This window comes from Chelmon rostratus, chromosome 5, assembly GCF_017976325.1.
Source record: "Chelmon rostratus isolate fCheRos1 chromosome 5, fCheRos1.pri, whole genome shotgun sequence".
Classification (NCBI taxonomy): Eukaryota; Metazoa; Chordata; class Actinopteri; order Chaetodontiformes; family Chaetodontidae; genus Chelmon; species Chelmon rostratus.
In genome coordinates this window covers 17,256,571-17,273,087 of record NC_055662.1, presented here as the reverse complement: position 1 = coordinate 17,273,087, position 16,517 = coordinate 17,256,571, and the positions used below count along the sequence as shown (strand labels likewise).

The window sequence follows — 16,517 nt, the reverse complement described above, 5'->3', positions numbered from 1 at the left end:
TCTAGGCTGCAAGCTGACTTTAGTGGAGTCTATTACTGGAAGAAAGCCCGTTGAGGGAATATCTCTGCACAAACAAATGGGAAAGGGTTAATTTCATAACATTTTTTAAACACGCTCCGCATTCAAGCTGCTCGAGGAGTTTTTTTAGAAACACCTGCAGAGATCTGACCAGGGATGCATTTTGTTAGAAAAAAAAAAAAAGCTTCTCTTGGATGGATTTTCCAAACAAGACAAATAACTGGTAGCGACTCACACCAGCCTATGATTTGAGTGGTTTAAATTACACAAACTGATTTTCACACAACCTCTGAAAAAAAAACTTCACTGTCACAAGAATATCAAGAGTGATGGACCAACACGTTTAGCAGAAAGTTGATATGCTCTGAGGACTCTACCCTTGGTTGAAAACAGTGCATTTGATCAGTGGAAAAGCAGCTATTTTTACAGCACAGGAAGTAAAGGAAATGAACATCTCACTTGAAAACACAATTCTGATCCCTAAATAGGAAACAAACAAACAAAACCTCATTCTCTTCGTGCGCCAGCCAAACACCAGTGTTGTTTCTCCTCATCACAGCTTCTCTTCCCTCAACCCCCTTTTTGCCATTTGATCTCTCAATTCGCTATAGCCCTAAATAAAGTGAAAGGAGCAGTGCAGCTCCCCTCCTGAAATAAATGCCAAAGAGAAAAGAGAGAGAGCACAGACCAAACCACTGGTGGTGGTGCCTATGCTCCCTGACGCTCCCCCCCGCGGGCTCTCAGGTGGCGTCATCTTCATCATCGTCCAGATGATAGTTGAGGGTGATGACGGCGCTGATGAATTCTCCGAGCTCCACAAAGTCAGCTGTGATGATGTTGATGCCGCTCTCCCCGGGCCTCTGCGATCTTATCCACTGCATCATGCCCGGCAAGGCCCTGGGAGGACGGACGAAAAAACACACAAAGTCACATAAGATGCAGGGGGGGGGATAGGAGAAGGAATGATTCATGGTTGGCTGGCTTAACACAGAGAGGGGCACGCTGTGATAAAAGATCTCTGTGACGCAGCATGAGACGTCTGCGAGGCAGACACCAGCTGTGAGGATGACACTCTGTAAACTTGCAGGACATGTTCATTTGAGCCGTGCACCAGGGGAGGGTGTTACTACTGCACATTCCTCGCCCAGCTTTCTGCAGAATCCTACAAGCCGTCTCCTCCTGCACCGGCTTTCTTGTTGTTCTGGCGGTCTGTGCGGCAAATGGATGGAATTTTGAGGGATGCCTACATCAAAGTCGCAAAACGCCTGGTGAGAATGGCTGATAGCCGCGCTATCAAATGAATAATTCATGTCAGGAAAATTGATGGTTTTTGCTGCTGAGGCTTTTAACAAACTGGTGACATTAAGAGGGAGCGAAACACAGACAAAGCTGAGGGTAAAGTAAAAATCCTGAACCACAACTGAGGAGGGGAGATACAGAAAAAGGGAGGAGAAGGATGAGAAGCATCGCTGCGGGCTTGTGGCAGCTGTTCAATAAAAAAAAAAAAAGAAAACTTGAATGAGGTCAGTGTCAAACGCCTGGGGATACCTGTGGAAACCAACATGCCTCTGGATTATAGATATAAAATGCCACGATGACTCACGTATGACTGTGTGTGTATGTGCACATGCCTGTGAAGTTTTTCTGTGAGTTGTTATGGCTAAATCGTGTCATTTCTGTGGCCTCCGGCGTCTGAGGTGTTGCTGTAATTTCGGCGCCTGTGTACATGTTGACTAACGCTGCGTGCCACCATGGGTGCTAACCCAGCAGCTAACCCTGCATCATATCCGATCCTAAAGGTAAACTGAGCATGAACATGAAACAGTTTGCTCTGTCTGTCCTCCTATCACACACAAGCACACATACAAACAGGTGTACACACCTTTCTGTGATTGTCTCTCTCAGTCCACTGGCCACGCCCTTCATCACAGTACTGGCCTTTGGTGTCAGAACCACCTGGGAGACAAAGAAGGTCCCCTTCCTCCTGCAGGAGACGCATCAAGCATTTACTATTGCCTTTTGCGGTATTTTGTGCTTGCATTACATTATGACGTCTGCTGCAGTGAAGTGCTACACATGAATAAACATTGCTTTACTTTAGAATTAATTACTTTAAGTGCGCCCAAAAAGACACTTATCCTGCCAGAAAAAACATGGAAACATTTCACATGCATATTCATGTCAGGTTCTTGAGGAATATTTTCCCATTACTGTCATCAGTTTCCTTTAAATGTATTTATGAATGAGTTTCACAGGATAAAAATGTAGTTTGACCTGGTGTGAGTGTCACAAAGCCCAGAGATAATGATAACTTGTGTGTTTCATCCCACATCCCATCCTCTCATTTGGCTATTTTGAACTAACTAGGGCAAATTAAATAGTCATTTTGGTCTGAGCACTGTGACAATAAATCAGAATTATGCTAGAATGACTCATCATAGTTGGACTTTTGGACATTTCTAGTGCCATAAAACATAAAAATCAGGTAATAATACATTGATAATTCATTAAGGCATGTAATGTAACAAAGTACACAGATTTTGTCCCATTTAACCTCATGTATTAAGCACATAGAGTGCCCACAGTGGAATAAATACAGGGGCTGACCTGCGGTCAGTGACAGACGCCTGGAGAAACTGAACCAGCTTCTCTGGATCTGTGGTGTTGGCCCAGGGAGACGGCATCATCTGGCCTGGCCACAGGAAGGGCACCTCCAGGGCCATGGGGTGGTGGTAGAAGACAAGCACCTGGTACTCCTTCTCCCACAGATACTGCAGAGTCACCTGGGGACAGAGGGAGGAGGCGCGTGTTCAGGGGAGCAGGAGGTTATGGAGGGAGACATGGCAAGAGGTGACAAAGGGCGAAAAAAAAAGGTGATGGATGTTGAATAGTAAATATAAAAGAGCCCCTTCTGTGCTGAGTGACAGAAAACATTTTAAAAAGGTGGCTGATATGTACCTGACAGCTTACTGAGTGAGCTTCGCTTTCATTTGAATGGAAGCAAATAGGAATAAGTGGATGTAATTGCCTGACCTAATGATTATTAAGCCCCTTTGTTCAATACTCGGCTCTGGGTGACCATAGAACATGTCGGCTCTGTTATTTCTGAAGGCAGACAGCTTTGTCACACAAACAAACCGCTCTTTGATGTCTAATCACAGTCTATTGCTAGTCAAGAGAAGAACTTGAGAACTGGAGGAGTATGAAACATAATTTAAATTGCTAGATTTCTTCAAGCTATTACAGGCTATTCAAGAGGTAAAACACATTTTTGAAAACATTTCACAGAACTACAAAGACTGAAGACTGTCTTCCAGAAATTACCTTCTGGGAAAATGACAGATGCTTCTGTGCGGTTCTATGTGTGGTTTCTGTTTTAATTTGTATAAAAGGTAACACAAAAGTAAACTGAATTATTTTTACATTGTTATGGTTGCAGCTCTGCTAACATGCATATAATGCACATGAGCAACAAACACGTTTCTATGGTTACATTTAGCCGGTGACAACAACAGCAACAAAATCAATATTCCCTGTTAGTTGGTTAAAGTTAGAGGGCAAGTAATTAGCTAGATGGTGCACAGGGAGGCGGCCATAGCTGAAAAATCAGCCTTTAAAATAAGCCAAACAGCTGCTGGAGAAAAGTCATGCAGCGGGTTTGTAACAGTGAGGTAAAGGAGCAGCGAGGGAGCAGTAGAGGAAATGTACTCCTGGAGCAAATATAACACCGCTGGAGGAACCAGTCAGTTCTCCTCTCTAAATTTAAACACCACCCTAGATGCTGCTACAGCTCTGAGGAGAAGCTCATCATCTCCCCAGAATCCACTAGCCACTTCTTGCCTTTTCCTCCTCGCTACACATTCATCCTCACTCAGCAGCAGCACCTGACAGGAAGCTATGATCTTAGAGCGGCTGACGCTGGCGTGGGAGTTAGCAAAGGGTGCCGAGTTTTGAGACTGATTAGCATTCTGTCTTCCTGGCTCTTCACGTACGCCTCAGGGTCGGGGGAGGGATGGGTGGAGGTGGACCAGGTAGTGAAAGGTGGGGAAAAAAAAAAAGAAACGGACAGAGAAAGGGAGACAGATCTGAGCGTGGGAGGACTTTTCTACTCGACTTCGAAGCAAAAAGGGCATACAACGGTGAGCGGGGATGCGATAACCATCATCCTGCATCTGGAGAGATCAGAACAGAAATCAGCGTGGCGCAGGGCTGAGAAAACAATAATTATTAAAGGCCTTTCGCACACAAAATGTGTTCCTGTGTCTCAATCAGGAGATGTTCAAGGTGAAAGAAGGAGTGTTCTAGGTCATGTCATTGCTTTAATCTCACTTCCTGCAACGCTGACTTTCATTTATATGTGGACCATCAGAAACTTTTCTAGGACACTTTTTAGATTTTTCCACCATACTCTGAGTCGCCGCAGCCTCCTCCATCACTACGGTTGCTGCCCTGTTCAGCTCTGGCAAACCAACCGACAGCAAACCGTTCATTTACATGTGAGAGCATTTAAGTGTGCTTGAAGATGACAGTACCTCCTGAGCGAAGACGACTGGGCAGAGTTTCTCTCCAAACACCTCCTTTAACATGGCCACCAGTTTTTCATGGTGCAGGTTCTGCACGCCGTAGAAGTGGTTGAAGTCCAGGAACACGACCTCTCTGGCATGAGCCGACAGGAAGCTGCTGATCTGCTCCAGACCTTCTCGCACCTTGAAAACACAAACAGGAGCAACACACGTATTAAGAATTTCTTTAACGGCCCAACGGTGTGAACAATAGCCACACGAGCACTTAAAATCCCTGAAGGGCCTTGTATGATTAAGCTCTCAGACTGCACTCACACATAAGTACGCTGCCACACACAAGCAGAAATGCACTAAACATCACTTAGCAACCACGGACATTACAAAATATTCATCACATCAAAAAGCACCAAGACTCCACGCTGACCGTGGCGCTGAAGAGCCCGTGGGCGAAGAACAGCTCGTTGTCGGGGTCGCGGGGCTTGGTGGAGATGCGCAGGTCAAAGAAGCGGATCCCAGCCTCCAGTTGGCTGGTGAAGTTCATAGTCTGTGTGGCTAACCACTTCCTCATTAGCTTCTTGGCCACTGTGCCAAAAACAGACACAAAGTTCTGCACCGTCTCCGGCTGCTCGGGGCCAACAGGAGACGCCTCGTCGATGTAGAAACTGAAGGAATCATGGGAACCTGGAGGAGATACAAACATGAGTCTGCGTGCAGGTATTGACCGCTGCCTGTTTTATTTCTGCGGGGGGGACGCAGCAGTAAGAGTGGGGTCAGTGCTGGAAAACAGCCCGGTGCCATGGCAACCAACGCTGACTGTGTGAATAACAGCCTCCGTGGTCATAAGCTATGAACTCTGACAACTTGAAAAGAAAGCGAGTCTGTGCTCACAAACACTGAGAGTTTTCCTCCATCGCATTTCTCAGACTAAACAAAGCTCCCAGGGAACAACAGTGCTCTGATGTTATATATCTCTCATATAGCGTTCAGTATACCGTGTATCTCTTATAGTGAATCCTCAGATTGATTTGCCAGTTGGGGTTTCATTTCATTTGTACACATCCAGCGATTATTTTTTTCACTTTTTGACACAGTATGGTCCACTGTACAGTATGTTGGCTCAACAGTCTTAACTGGATATCTGTATGTGAGCTTGAAAGTTCATTTTTGACCTTGGAAATAGCAGTTTGACAAAAGCTTTTCAGCATTACTGTCTAAGCATAAAAAGATACAACAAGAGCAAGTGCAAAGGTCTTATTTCGCAAATCACTTCCCTACATCACAGTGTCAGGTACTGTATGTAACTGTAACTTAAGTAGAAGTACTAATACAGTTCCACACTGTGAAAATACTCCACTACAAGTGAAAGTCCTGCATTCAAAACCTTATTTAAGTAAAAGGATGTAAGTATCAAAAGTAAAAGTACTCATTCTGCAGTACAGTGGTCCCTGTCAGTGCTTTACTATGATATATGATGTTTCTGGATTAATATTACTGCTGTATTAATGTTGGTAACATTTTGCTGCTGCAGTTGTTTTAAGTCAAGATCATTTGACCTACTTTATATACTGTTGTAGTTTAATTCGGAGCAATGCATCATATTCTATACGATCATCATGTGTTTGTAGCGTCCTGTCCTGTGAGGACCACCTATCTCTAAAGAGTCTACAAGCGCAGAAAAACTGTTTTCAGCTTTGTGATGATGCATTTTCCAGTTAAACCAAGCAATGGTTTAAATTGTTTATTTATCTTAAGATGTGGGAGAACTTTCTCAGCCCACATAGGGGCACTAAATCCTTCACAGATACATGGTTTACACTGGACAGAAAGGATATTTTTAATCTGAATAGTGGACTAAAAAGTACAATATGGCCTCTGAGATGTAGTGGAGTAGAAGGATAACGTATATAATTGAAATACCTTAAATTTGTACTTAAGTACAGTACTAAATTATTTAGCTACTGTCTACCACTGATGACTCAACTTGGAGGTTTTCTAAACCCCCCAGAAAGGCTTGTGTCTGTTTTTCACAGTACTTTCACACTTGCAAATGTATTTTCTCGTAGAAAATAGGATGCTTAATCTTTTTCATACATCGCCAGTTTTATATTTGACCCAACTCGTGTTTCATGGATCCTAACAGAACACGGCCACCGTGATGATTCAATTCCTGCTGGTAACTTTCTCATAAAACTGTGCTGATTTTATTTCAGCTTCAACTTTTTCTCACGCGGGAATAAGATCAATTTAATTTTAAAGTTTTTGCTGTGTTTTTAACAGGTCAGACAAAACCTTGTAGAGCTTTTGAACAAAGACAAAGACAGAAAAAGTAACACTGCCTTTGACTCAACATATTTCTCAGTTAGACAGCAGCTATTTCACTCTCCACTGAACATATAAAGGACACGCGGCTGTACAAGCAGAACTGGATAGACTTCTAGCAGACAGGGTCGCTGAACTGCTGCTTTCAATGAGATGTGCATGCTGTGAACAAGCTGAGCTAACGTCACATTTCCATTGCGCCAACCGCAGTGCTCATTATCATCTAAAATATCAAAATAGCATACATGTCTGCGATATCTCGGAACTTCAGCAGATTAAACAGAATCAAAAAAAAGTAAAGCAACAGTTCTACAATCATCCCAATAGTCGCAGTAAAATTAATATTGATTGATTGTGATAGCCTGTCAATATATTGATGCATTCCTAGGTGACCCTTGGACTTTCCTTGCAACTGATCCATGGTGGATTCTGTTAGTTAGGTCTGAAGGTTGTGTGTGAGAAAAGAGGAGGGGTATGTGTGTGTGTGTGTGCGTACATGTTATGCAAATTAGGGAGACAGTAAGTCTGGTATCCTGCTCTCATCTCTGCAATCAACTTCTTGTCCTCTTTTTATCTCTTAATCGCGTTCCCTCACTCTTTCACCCAAACATACACCCTCCCCTCCTCCGCCAACACTCATACAAGCGGACACGGAGCCCGAGTTGACCTTCAGCTGATACTCCAGTGCCAGGTCTTCACAGTGGGCCCAGAGAATGACCGTAAGCAGGGCAGACAGCTGAATCCTGGGGCAGGACGGCAAACAGCATCACTACATGCTGAATCGTACCACCGGGGTCACAGCGTAACAGAGCACGACCTTAACCAGTCACACCAGCTGGCTCTGCTGTTGCTGCAGAGGAAAGATTTCAGCCCTGGCTCTGAAGGTTGCATCACACAGTTATTTTCATTATCAGCTAATCTACCGAAATAATTTTCCTCCATGGGTGAAAAATACACTATCGCAATTTTTTAAAGCCTAAGGTGATGTCTTCAGTGAGCTTGTTAAGTCTGACAAACTGTTCAAAATCTGAATATATTCAATTTAATATCACATAAAAAAAAATGAAAAGCAGCCATTCCTCACATCTGAGATGCTGAAACTAGGTGGTGTTTGGCTTTTTTTCCTTTCATTTTTTATGTTACTCTGCAGTTGTAGTTTTGAATCCTTTATTTTGAAACAATGGTGATGCTGCCAAATGCAAGAGATTGGCGCATGGTAGCGAATCTTTAGAGATTTCAAGTAAGGATTGCTGATTTGCAGTTTAGTGTTAGCATGTTAATAAAAGTGTGTCATGCTTCTTGCAGTTGGCGTGGTCTGCGTGGTGCAGATGGTGTGCACGGTCTCCATGTGTTGATGTCCCAGATATAAAAATTAACACTTACCTTGTTGCTAATGAAAACATAGTTATGTGTCGAAAACAACTACCACATAGTTCACAACATGAATATGCATTCAAAGCCTAAAACCGTTACATGCACGGTGTGTCCGCTTCAGGCACCATTCAAAGACCCTCCTCCTACACTGTATCTTCATGACAGAAAATCTCAGTAGTCCATGCAGTTCTTGGAGAACATCAGGCAATATAATGGATTGGTGTCTATGGTGTCTAAGAATGTCTCTGGAAAGATGGACTGAAGCTCAAAGTTTCTTTTGTTTCCTTTTTTCTTTTTTACTTTTTAAGTTATGTAATAATGTGCTGTGTATATTTCTATCCTTCACCTTATATGTCTACCCTATCCCCTGTCTACAAATAATTACTATGATCTTCATATACAAATATGCAACATTATTATTACTGCACTATAATATAACAGTTGTGTGCGCTCTTTCAGATATGTGCCATACATCTTTCCCCACCACATTCACCATTAATCCTCCTTGGTAGTCTGCCTTTGGCACAGAATATTTTTAAGAGATGGGACCAGAAGGTCAATGGGTATCAGGGGAGGCTGGGGGTGAAAACAAAGGAGAGGACTGGGGTAAAAGTCTCATGGGTCAAGGGAGGGTCAAGGAAAAAGGTTGCACCGTCTGCACAATTCATTATGACGTTCCTTTGTTAGGGATTCAAGTGCAGTTTATGCATAGACTGTATGTTAAATATTAAATTCAACAGTCCCATAGGATCATGCAAACAACTGTATCTTAACCAGTTTTGATGAAAGCCACTGTAAGGCTTGTTTGTGCATTACTAATTAGCACTGCCTTAAATATGTATGACAGAAAGCCTGTGCATTATGCTAAACTGCAAAAAGAAACACTCTCACGGGGGAAACAGAGACCGAAGGGCAAAACATTTTGCCAAGTGTGCAGGACATCTAGAAGAATCTGCAGAGAGGGCTGAGCACAGAGGTGGAAGCTACACTCCAACACATTCAGGCTCTGCTACCTGAGCTCGGAACATGATTAATTATTGTTTTTGTTATGAAATAATTTGCTCCACATTTATGCTGTGCCATGACTCAAGGGCAGCACATTCATTTGGAAATGTGTGGAAACAACGACTTTTCATGCTCATACAAATTTTCACAAATACTCTCATGCCTCAGAATTGAGCCATTTGGTTATCCTCTCTTTACTAGACAAAATGTCGACTAAATAATGACTATAGCGATAATCAGTCATTAATCACTATTCCCACAAATCTCACTAAAGGACATGCATATTACTACGGGCCTTGCCTAATTTGTCGGTAAAGACATTCATGTGACTATGCTTTGGTTCCATCTGATCACACTGAATGAATGGGCCATCATTTAGAATGACCTGCTTACTGTGAACGATATCTACTCTCATGCCTTCTGATGGATTTAGCCCGTCACAGCGTCTGAACAGAGCAGCACTTTCTTAAGCGCAGGATGTGAACTTTGGGAACTCTTCTTCCCTCAAATCAGCAACAAAGTCACATGTCAAGAACGCACATGAGGAAGCTGATGTCCCACTAGGGGCGAAGACGACGTGAAGAGACTGATGATGAGGCAGATGATGACGAGGACTGTGGTGGTGGGTGACTGTCACCTTAGAGACTTGACCTGTGTGAACTGAGTCTCTTCTGGCTGAATGAGAGCAGACCATTCAGAGGACCACTGGTGGTTTATGCTCTTTTTCATGTCAAATCTTTACTGCTCAGCATCGACTCTTTCAAGATCTATTTCAGGTTGCTGAGGAGAGGAGAGTGGAGGAGAGGAGAGTGGAGGAGAGGAGAGGAGAGGAGAGGAGAGGAGAGGAGAGTGGAGGAGAGGAGAGGAGAGGAGAGGAGAGGAGAGGAGAGGAGAGGAGAGGAGAGAATGACAAAGAAATGAAACGTAACAGGGTGGAGATTAGTTAAATGATACAAAAAGAAGATATGAGCCCCAGACTCCCCGTCCTCTCTCCTCCTCACTTTCCCTGCACGCATCCTTCTATGTGATTTCTTCCCACCTATTTTATCCAGCCCTCAATTCTTCAAACTCCTGTTCAATTCTCTCCAGCCTCACTTTGCCTCCCACCTTGCTACTCTTTTCCATCGTGTTCGAGTGGCGGTGGCGCACAAAGCACATACATTTCCGATGAGGACGAGTTATTTGACTTTTAGAATCAAGATAAATGTCCTCCTGCTGGAAACTCAATTAACTGCGGGTGGTGAGGCAAAAGCAGCCTGTGGAGAATCAGCAGCTAACCATTTCTGCCCACTTCGGCGATATCCTGACAAAAGGCTCGCTGCGGCAACTCACAAAATTGAAAAGTTTATATACTGAGACAGTTTGTTATGAGTATATAAAAACTGATGCAGAGATCAATGTTCTTTGTGAAAAACAAACACAATGACTTTGGTCAAACTAAAGTTGAGCTAAATGGAGACTTAGGTGGGTTGTGACTCATGTGGGATTATCCATTACCGACAATAGCTGTACCATTCCCACCTTTTTACAACCCATTGGTTTCATTTCTCCAGGAGGAATATGCTCTCTGTGTGTCTTTCTCTCTACCAAACTATTTTCTCCTCCTTTGTTTGTTTTGAATTTCTCATCCTCTATTTTTCAGTGGCTACTGGCTGACCTCCAGCCCTTCACCAGTATTCATTCTGGCATCTGATACCATTTATCCTCCTTTCAGGGTCAGAAGTGGCAGCACAATGATCTAGTCAAGGGACTGATTGACAGATTTACAGCTAAAAGTCCTGGCCCAGTCTTATACTCAACCCAGAGGGAGGCGGCGAGGCTGAATATGCCTCTGAGGCAATGCATTTGTTTTTACTGCCTGCAAGGCCATCTTAGCTTAATACAATCGCCTTCACCTTTTCCCTCTGGCCTGAGGTACGCTATTCATTTCTTACCTCTGGTAAAGCCCTAAACTGTCACCGTCAGCCATTGGAGAGGTTAAGTATGGCTCCCTGGAGCCCTCTCATGCAAATCTGACGCTTTGGTTCCACATGGTCATTGTATTATGTCTGAGGTAAAGACACTTATCCCATCCAGTGGGTTGTCTGCTTTGAATGAAGTCAAACAAGACCTAATTTTATCTGATAGTAAATTATTCAGTTTTAGCGAGATACAAACCACTGTCTAATTCTGAATTTCACCCATTATTATACTACCAAATCAAAAAAGACAGCAGCGACCTAAAAATCTAATTTGTAATAATTAACCACATGTAAAAATGAGCCAGGGCATTTCGAAACTAGTCTTAAAACTGCATTATCAATATTGTTTATAGCAGTATGTAGGGGTGCATGTCTGTAGGTTTTGGAGTTCTTCTGCCCCCTAGTGGCCAAGAATCCATGACTAAAACAATTAAGGTATGTATTATTAGATCACCTATACCACTTTTTCAGAGAGTGAATGCAAATACTTTGGCCTTTTAAAAATATATAACATTAATTAATAGAAATGACCTTTAGCTATCTGAATATACATTTAGTTACTGTGCATACCTGTAGGAAACAGATGCATGCTCGTGCAAGTCAGCCCATACTCCAAATCATACCTCTGCACTGCTACCACAAAAGTGAGTGAAAATCCAGTTGCATTGCTATGGCGGTGAAATTCTGACAGCCATTCCCATTCCCTCCAGCAAAGCTTGTTTCATGGTGGCAGAACCACAGAGAAGCAGATTGACAGTATCTCTGGCAGCACACCTTTCCTGACCACCATGCAGCCAGGCAGTCTGCAGCACTCACCTAGCGGATCTAACAATAGCAACAGACATACAGCCCACCATGCTCCCCACTGATCACCTTGGGGAAAGGAAAGCAGAACTACGCTCTCCCTCTTTCCTTCCTTCTCTTCCTTTAATCACCTCCACCGTTAATCTGCTACCACTTCCTCTACAGCCCCTCCCCTCACCCTTTCCCCCCAGTTAGGTGTAGAGGTCGTCTGACCCGTGGGCTTGATCTGCTGACACGGTGTGAGGCCCAAGTGGCATGTGGGGCCAGCACGCAGAGCCGTGTCACGTCTACATGCAACCATGTTCTTATCTCTCCAACAAGGTGTTCTGACCAGCAGAGGACCGGCAGGATTAAGCTCATGAAAATATGTATGATCTTTATATAATAACTGACACAATCACAATGCACTTGGCTGCTGTGCTGTGTCATGAGTCACAACATGATAAACACCTCTATAACACCTTATTAATTACACTCACTGGTCTGTATGTTATGACGTGAATGTGACTGCTCTCTGATGAAAAAACCCAATCTACTTCTGACTCAATAACCTCTTGTCTGAAGATTGTTGTTTTTGTCTATGGCTCTGGTACAGCCATCTTTTCACAGCTTGTCTTTGTCTTTCTGGACAAATTTCAGTCAGGTTTCACAACAGCGAAACACTGAGTCAGCTCTCCTCAGGGTGACAAATGATTTATTGGTGTCTTTGGACGCTGAAAATCATGCAGTTTTAATTCAGTTGGACCTCCCTGCCCCCCGCTTTTGACAAAATGAATCAGTCTTTTCTCTTGGATTGTCTCGATCATGTTGTTGGCATTAAGGCTTTGCAGTGGCTTGCCTCTTACCGCACCTAAGGAATTAAAAGTTTCTCTCATTTAGGGGCCTGGAGACATGCTTTTATCTCTTTGCCTATTGATTACTGTAAATGTTTGTCCGTGGGAGTCAGTCAGTCGGCCTTGTCTCGTCTGCAGCTCGTGCAACATGCAACAGCTAGGCTCCTTTCCTCTGTACTGGCTTCCTGTCATTGGCTTCCAATTAAATGAAGAGCTGCTTTTAAGACTTTTTAATTTGTTTTTAAAGCACTGCATGAATAGTCACCTGTGTACAACTACTTCCAAACCCCTTAGATATTTATTTTGACCAATATTTCCAATCCACGCTAAACCCCCAGTACAAATTGAAGGTTTACACCAGGCATCTCAAACCGGTTCCATAAAGGGCCGCGTGGCTGCAGGTTTTCATTCCAACCCAGGAGGAGCACATCAGGCCAACCAATCAACATCAAGGGATCACTTAGTTGTCAGCTGAAGACTGAGATCAGCTGATTAATTGATTCCAGCCTGGTGTGTTCCTCCTTGGTTGGAATGAAAACTTGCAGCCACGCGGCCCTTTATGGAACCGGTTTGAGATGCCTGGTTTACACCATCAAGTCCTTTATGGTCATGCTTTTGAGTGTAAACATATCTGCAAACTATACTCTTGTAGTTTGCTCTTTTTGTGTTCTATACATAAAGTGTCTTCACTTGACTAAATATTTAATTATCGGCCTTGAACCGGAAACTGATTTTTATTGTCTGCCTATATATAAACTTACTGGTAGCACCATTACTGCCTCCACCTCAGTGCGCATGATGGACACAGGCAATATCATTCTATCAACCCCTGTACCTTAATGATTTTAAATAATCTGTTTTAATTGCCTACCTTGGCAACACAAACATTAAAACTAATAAAGAACACTAGCAAATAAAGAGATTAACCGTTTAATCATTTTCGAAAGCGTGATCAGCATACACATCATGCATACTGTGGTTTTTGAACTGTTTTCACATAGAGATTGCCCAGGTAGATCAAAGTAAATGATCTAAGTCACAGCACATATGGTAAGCAGATACTATCTGTCACACAGCAGCTGTTGTATCTGTCAGACACCCATGCTTCCTTGATAATCTATAATGTGTTATGTGTATGGCCATATACAGTATGTTCCTATTATTTGGCTGCATTAGCTCAAATGCCTGAAACGTGACAAATAGATGCCATTAAAACATCGTAAAAATCACAATTAAGCCTCCTCTGTCATCACGAAACCCTAAAATAAATTTACTGCCAATCTTACAGAAGATTATGTATCCTAATGAATACAGCTGTGCAATGCTGGCAACACAGACACAGTGGGGACTGTTTAGCTTTCTGGCAACAGCACAGCACCATGCCATCACATCACCCCCACATGGCTGAATACTTCAAATTGCCAAAACACTTTGGTCTGGATCACTGAAGCTGTCGGCTCGTGAACTTTTTTCTTTTTCCTGGAAAATAAATAGCACTACTGATTTAAAGGCAACAGTGGGCGGATGCTGAGGATTGTACAGCAGGAAACTAGCATGAATATAATATTTCATCTCAGAGGAATAATGAAATTTGTGGAGGAAATAAAACAACTGTCTCATTTATTCCTTTTCTGTCCCGGTTTAGTTCCAAAGGCTCGTGATGCTACGCTCTAAGATGAGACAGAAGGATGTGACATGAGACGCACTTTTGAAAGAAATCAGACATACACGCAAATAAGAACACATGGTTCTTGCTAAATAAGTTCTCATAAAATCCTGTGGATTATGAAATCTCTTTTGACAAGCCTTATGCCAAATGTGTGCACACAAACTCAAGACAGTGCACAGGATTGGAGAATGTTTACAGAATCTGCATGCAAATGGAGCTGCAGGCTGCAGGGCCAATCAGAAGTAATGATACCTAATTAAATGGGACAGAGCATGTTCTCATGCTGCGCTGGCATGGATGAACAGTGGTATAGCACAGCACAAGTCATGTGATTCAATAAAATTACAAGCATGAGTTAATACATGCCATGTTGTTTCTGTCTTCAAGTTGCTATTTCATTAAACCTATGCATTTGCCTTGGTATCCTTAAGAGCAGGGGTCAGTGCTGGTAATATGCCACGCCTCATTGGATGCTCAGCTCAAAAAGCCATCTGCATCTAAAATGCCATCGTTGCACCCAACCCTGAACGCACCAGGTACTCAGTCTACAGTCCAGCAGCAAGACAGAGATGGAGAGAGACTGGAGAGACAGAGAAGGGGGAGCACAAAGGATTAGAAATGCAAGAAAATGAAGAATGAAGATGCTTTGTGTGGATGTGTGATAATCACTGGGCAGCAGATATGGAATTAACTGGCTGCTAATAAGCCTTCCCATCAGTCAGATCAGTGGTGGGCTTTACAACCAGCATTTCCAATTTGAATTGAGTTTAAGCAGAGCTGCGCACTGATTGGCTAGTGGTCCACCAGCTCATTTTCTATGGGAAGCGCTGTGATTATGCGAGTGCACAGACTGAACCCATCCCACTGCCTGTCTCTTCATCTATGGCCACCACCCCAGTACAAACGCCAGAAGTCCTACACAAAACAGAGCAGTTCCTCTGTCTGTTCTGGATCTTTGGAGTGGCTCTGGCAGTAGCTGTTTTTTTTTTTTGTTTTTTTTTACCTCGGGCTTTTTCATCGTTTGGAGAACTAGATGGAGAAGCCAGAAGCCATCTGGGTATTATTTATAACCTTCAGACAGCGAACCACAACAAGAGGAAGAAGTGCTCAAGATATATCTCACTTCTAACGTTGCGCAACAGGTCTTCCCATTTGTTCTAACGAGGTACAAAGAAATAAAGCCATATTTTAGATCCTATGAGTTGCACAGGGTGCAAAGTAAAACATCAAAGTTCGCAAAGCAGTAAAATATTTTGCACGTTAACACTCGGCGTATTTATTTATTTCTCATCTACTAGGGGAGCTGCATGCGATGCGCGCGGATTAGAAGACATGGACAACCTCCTCACCCAATTCCACCTGTGTAACGCAAAGAAACACCTACCGGGAATAGCCAGGTTGGTGAGCGGAATAGTGTGCATGCTCTGCGGTAAACTTGCCATCCAGTCTGCAAACCGCACGTCGCTTCTCCCGTGAGACGAAGCCATGCTGCCTCCGTGCACAACGCTCCGTTCTCCCGGTCCGGTGCCTGCGCCAACGTGGAGTGCGCTCTCCCTCTCTTTCTCTCCACACACACAGGCGCGCGCATACACACAGACACTCACACACACACTCCCTGCCTCGCTCTCTCTCTCGCACACACACACAACACACACACACACCAGAGCGACCGAGCGCCAGTCCACACCCCCCTGAGCAGAGCACATCGACGGGTGGCATCTTTTAGAAAATGCGGTTTGTCGGACAGATCCAAATATGGCAACATTTGGGTAGCTTTCTCATAATACATAGTAATATCACTGTAAGGCGCGCGTAACATGACATGCACATCCACATGCAGCCTCATTAATAATTTCACTATTATTTCTCAAAACGAGGCAAGACTATCCAAAATCCATGTTTTTTTTCATAAACGTCTACAGCATGGAGGTCAGAACACCGAGCAGCGTGTTAAACATAAATATCTGGGACAATGCAGTTAGATGAGAGTATATCAATAGGTCGACCAGGC

At 43.4% G+C, this 16,517-nt stretch overlaps 1 protein-coding gene across 2 annotated transcripts; it reads right to left on the bottom strand.

Annotated features, from left to right (window-relative positions):
- Positions 1 to 250: 250 nt before the first annotated feature.
- plcxd3 (phosphatidylinositol-specific phospholipase C, X domain containing 3) lies at positions 251 to 16,062 on the bottom strand. 2 transcript variants are annotated; one of them, XM_041937807.1, is made up of 6 exons: positions 15,891 to 16,062; positions 4,966 to 5,222; positions 4,551 to 4,724; positions 2,626 to 2,801; positions 1,901 to 2,002; positions 251 to 915 (listed from the first exon to the last, which is right to left on the bottom strand). In XM_041937807.1, the coding sequence occupies exons 1-6, from the start codon at positions 15,991 to 15,993 to the stop codon at positions 759 to 761; spliced, it is 969 nt and encodes a 322-aa protein (XP_041793741.1). In that variant the 5' UTR covers positions 15,994 to 16,062; the 3' UTR covers positions 251 to 758. The 2 variants fall into 2 exon arrangements, with proteins under 2 accessions (XP_041793741.1, XP_041793740.1); XM_041937806.1 differs by having other exon boundaries at positions 1,901 to 1,999; positions 15,891 to 16,049.
- Positions 16,063 to 16,517: the final 455 nt, after the last annotated feature.

Excerpts from the sequence above, each read along its gene's own strand:
- plcxd3 (XM_041937807.1), bottom strand. The coding sequence starts at position 15,993 with ATGGCTTCGTCTCACGGGAGAAGCGACGTGCGGTTTGCAGACTGGATG. Across the intron at positions 5,223-15,890 it reads CACCAACCTGGCTATTCCCG|GTTCCCATGATTCCTTCAGT; the intron begins GTAGGTGTTTCT and ends TATCTCCTCCAG. Across the intron at positions 2,802-4,550 it reads CAGTCGTCTTCGCTCAGGAG|GTGACTCTGCAGTATCTGTG; the intron begins GTACTGTCATCT and ends CTCTGTCCCCAG.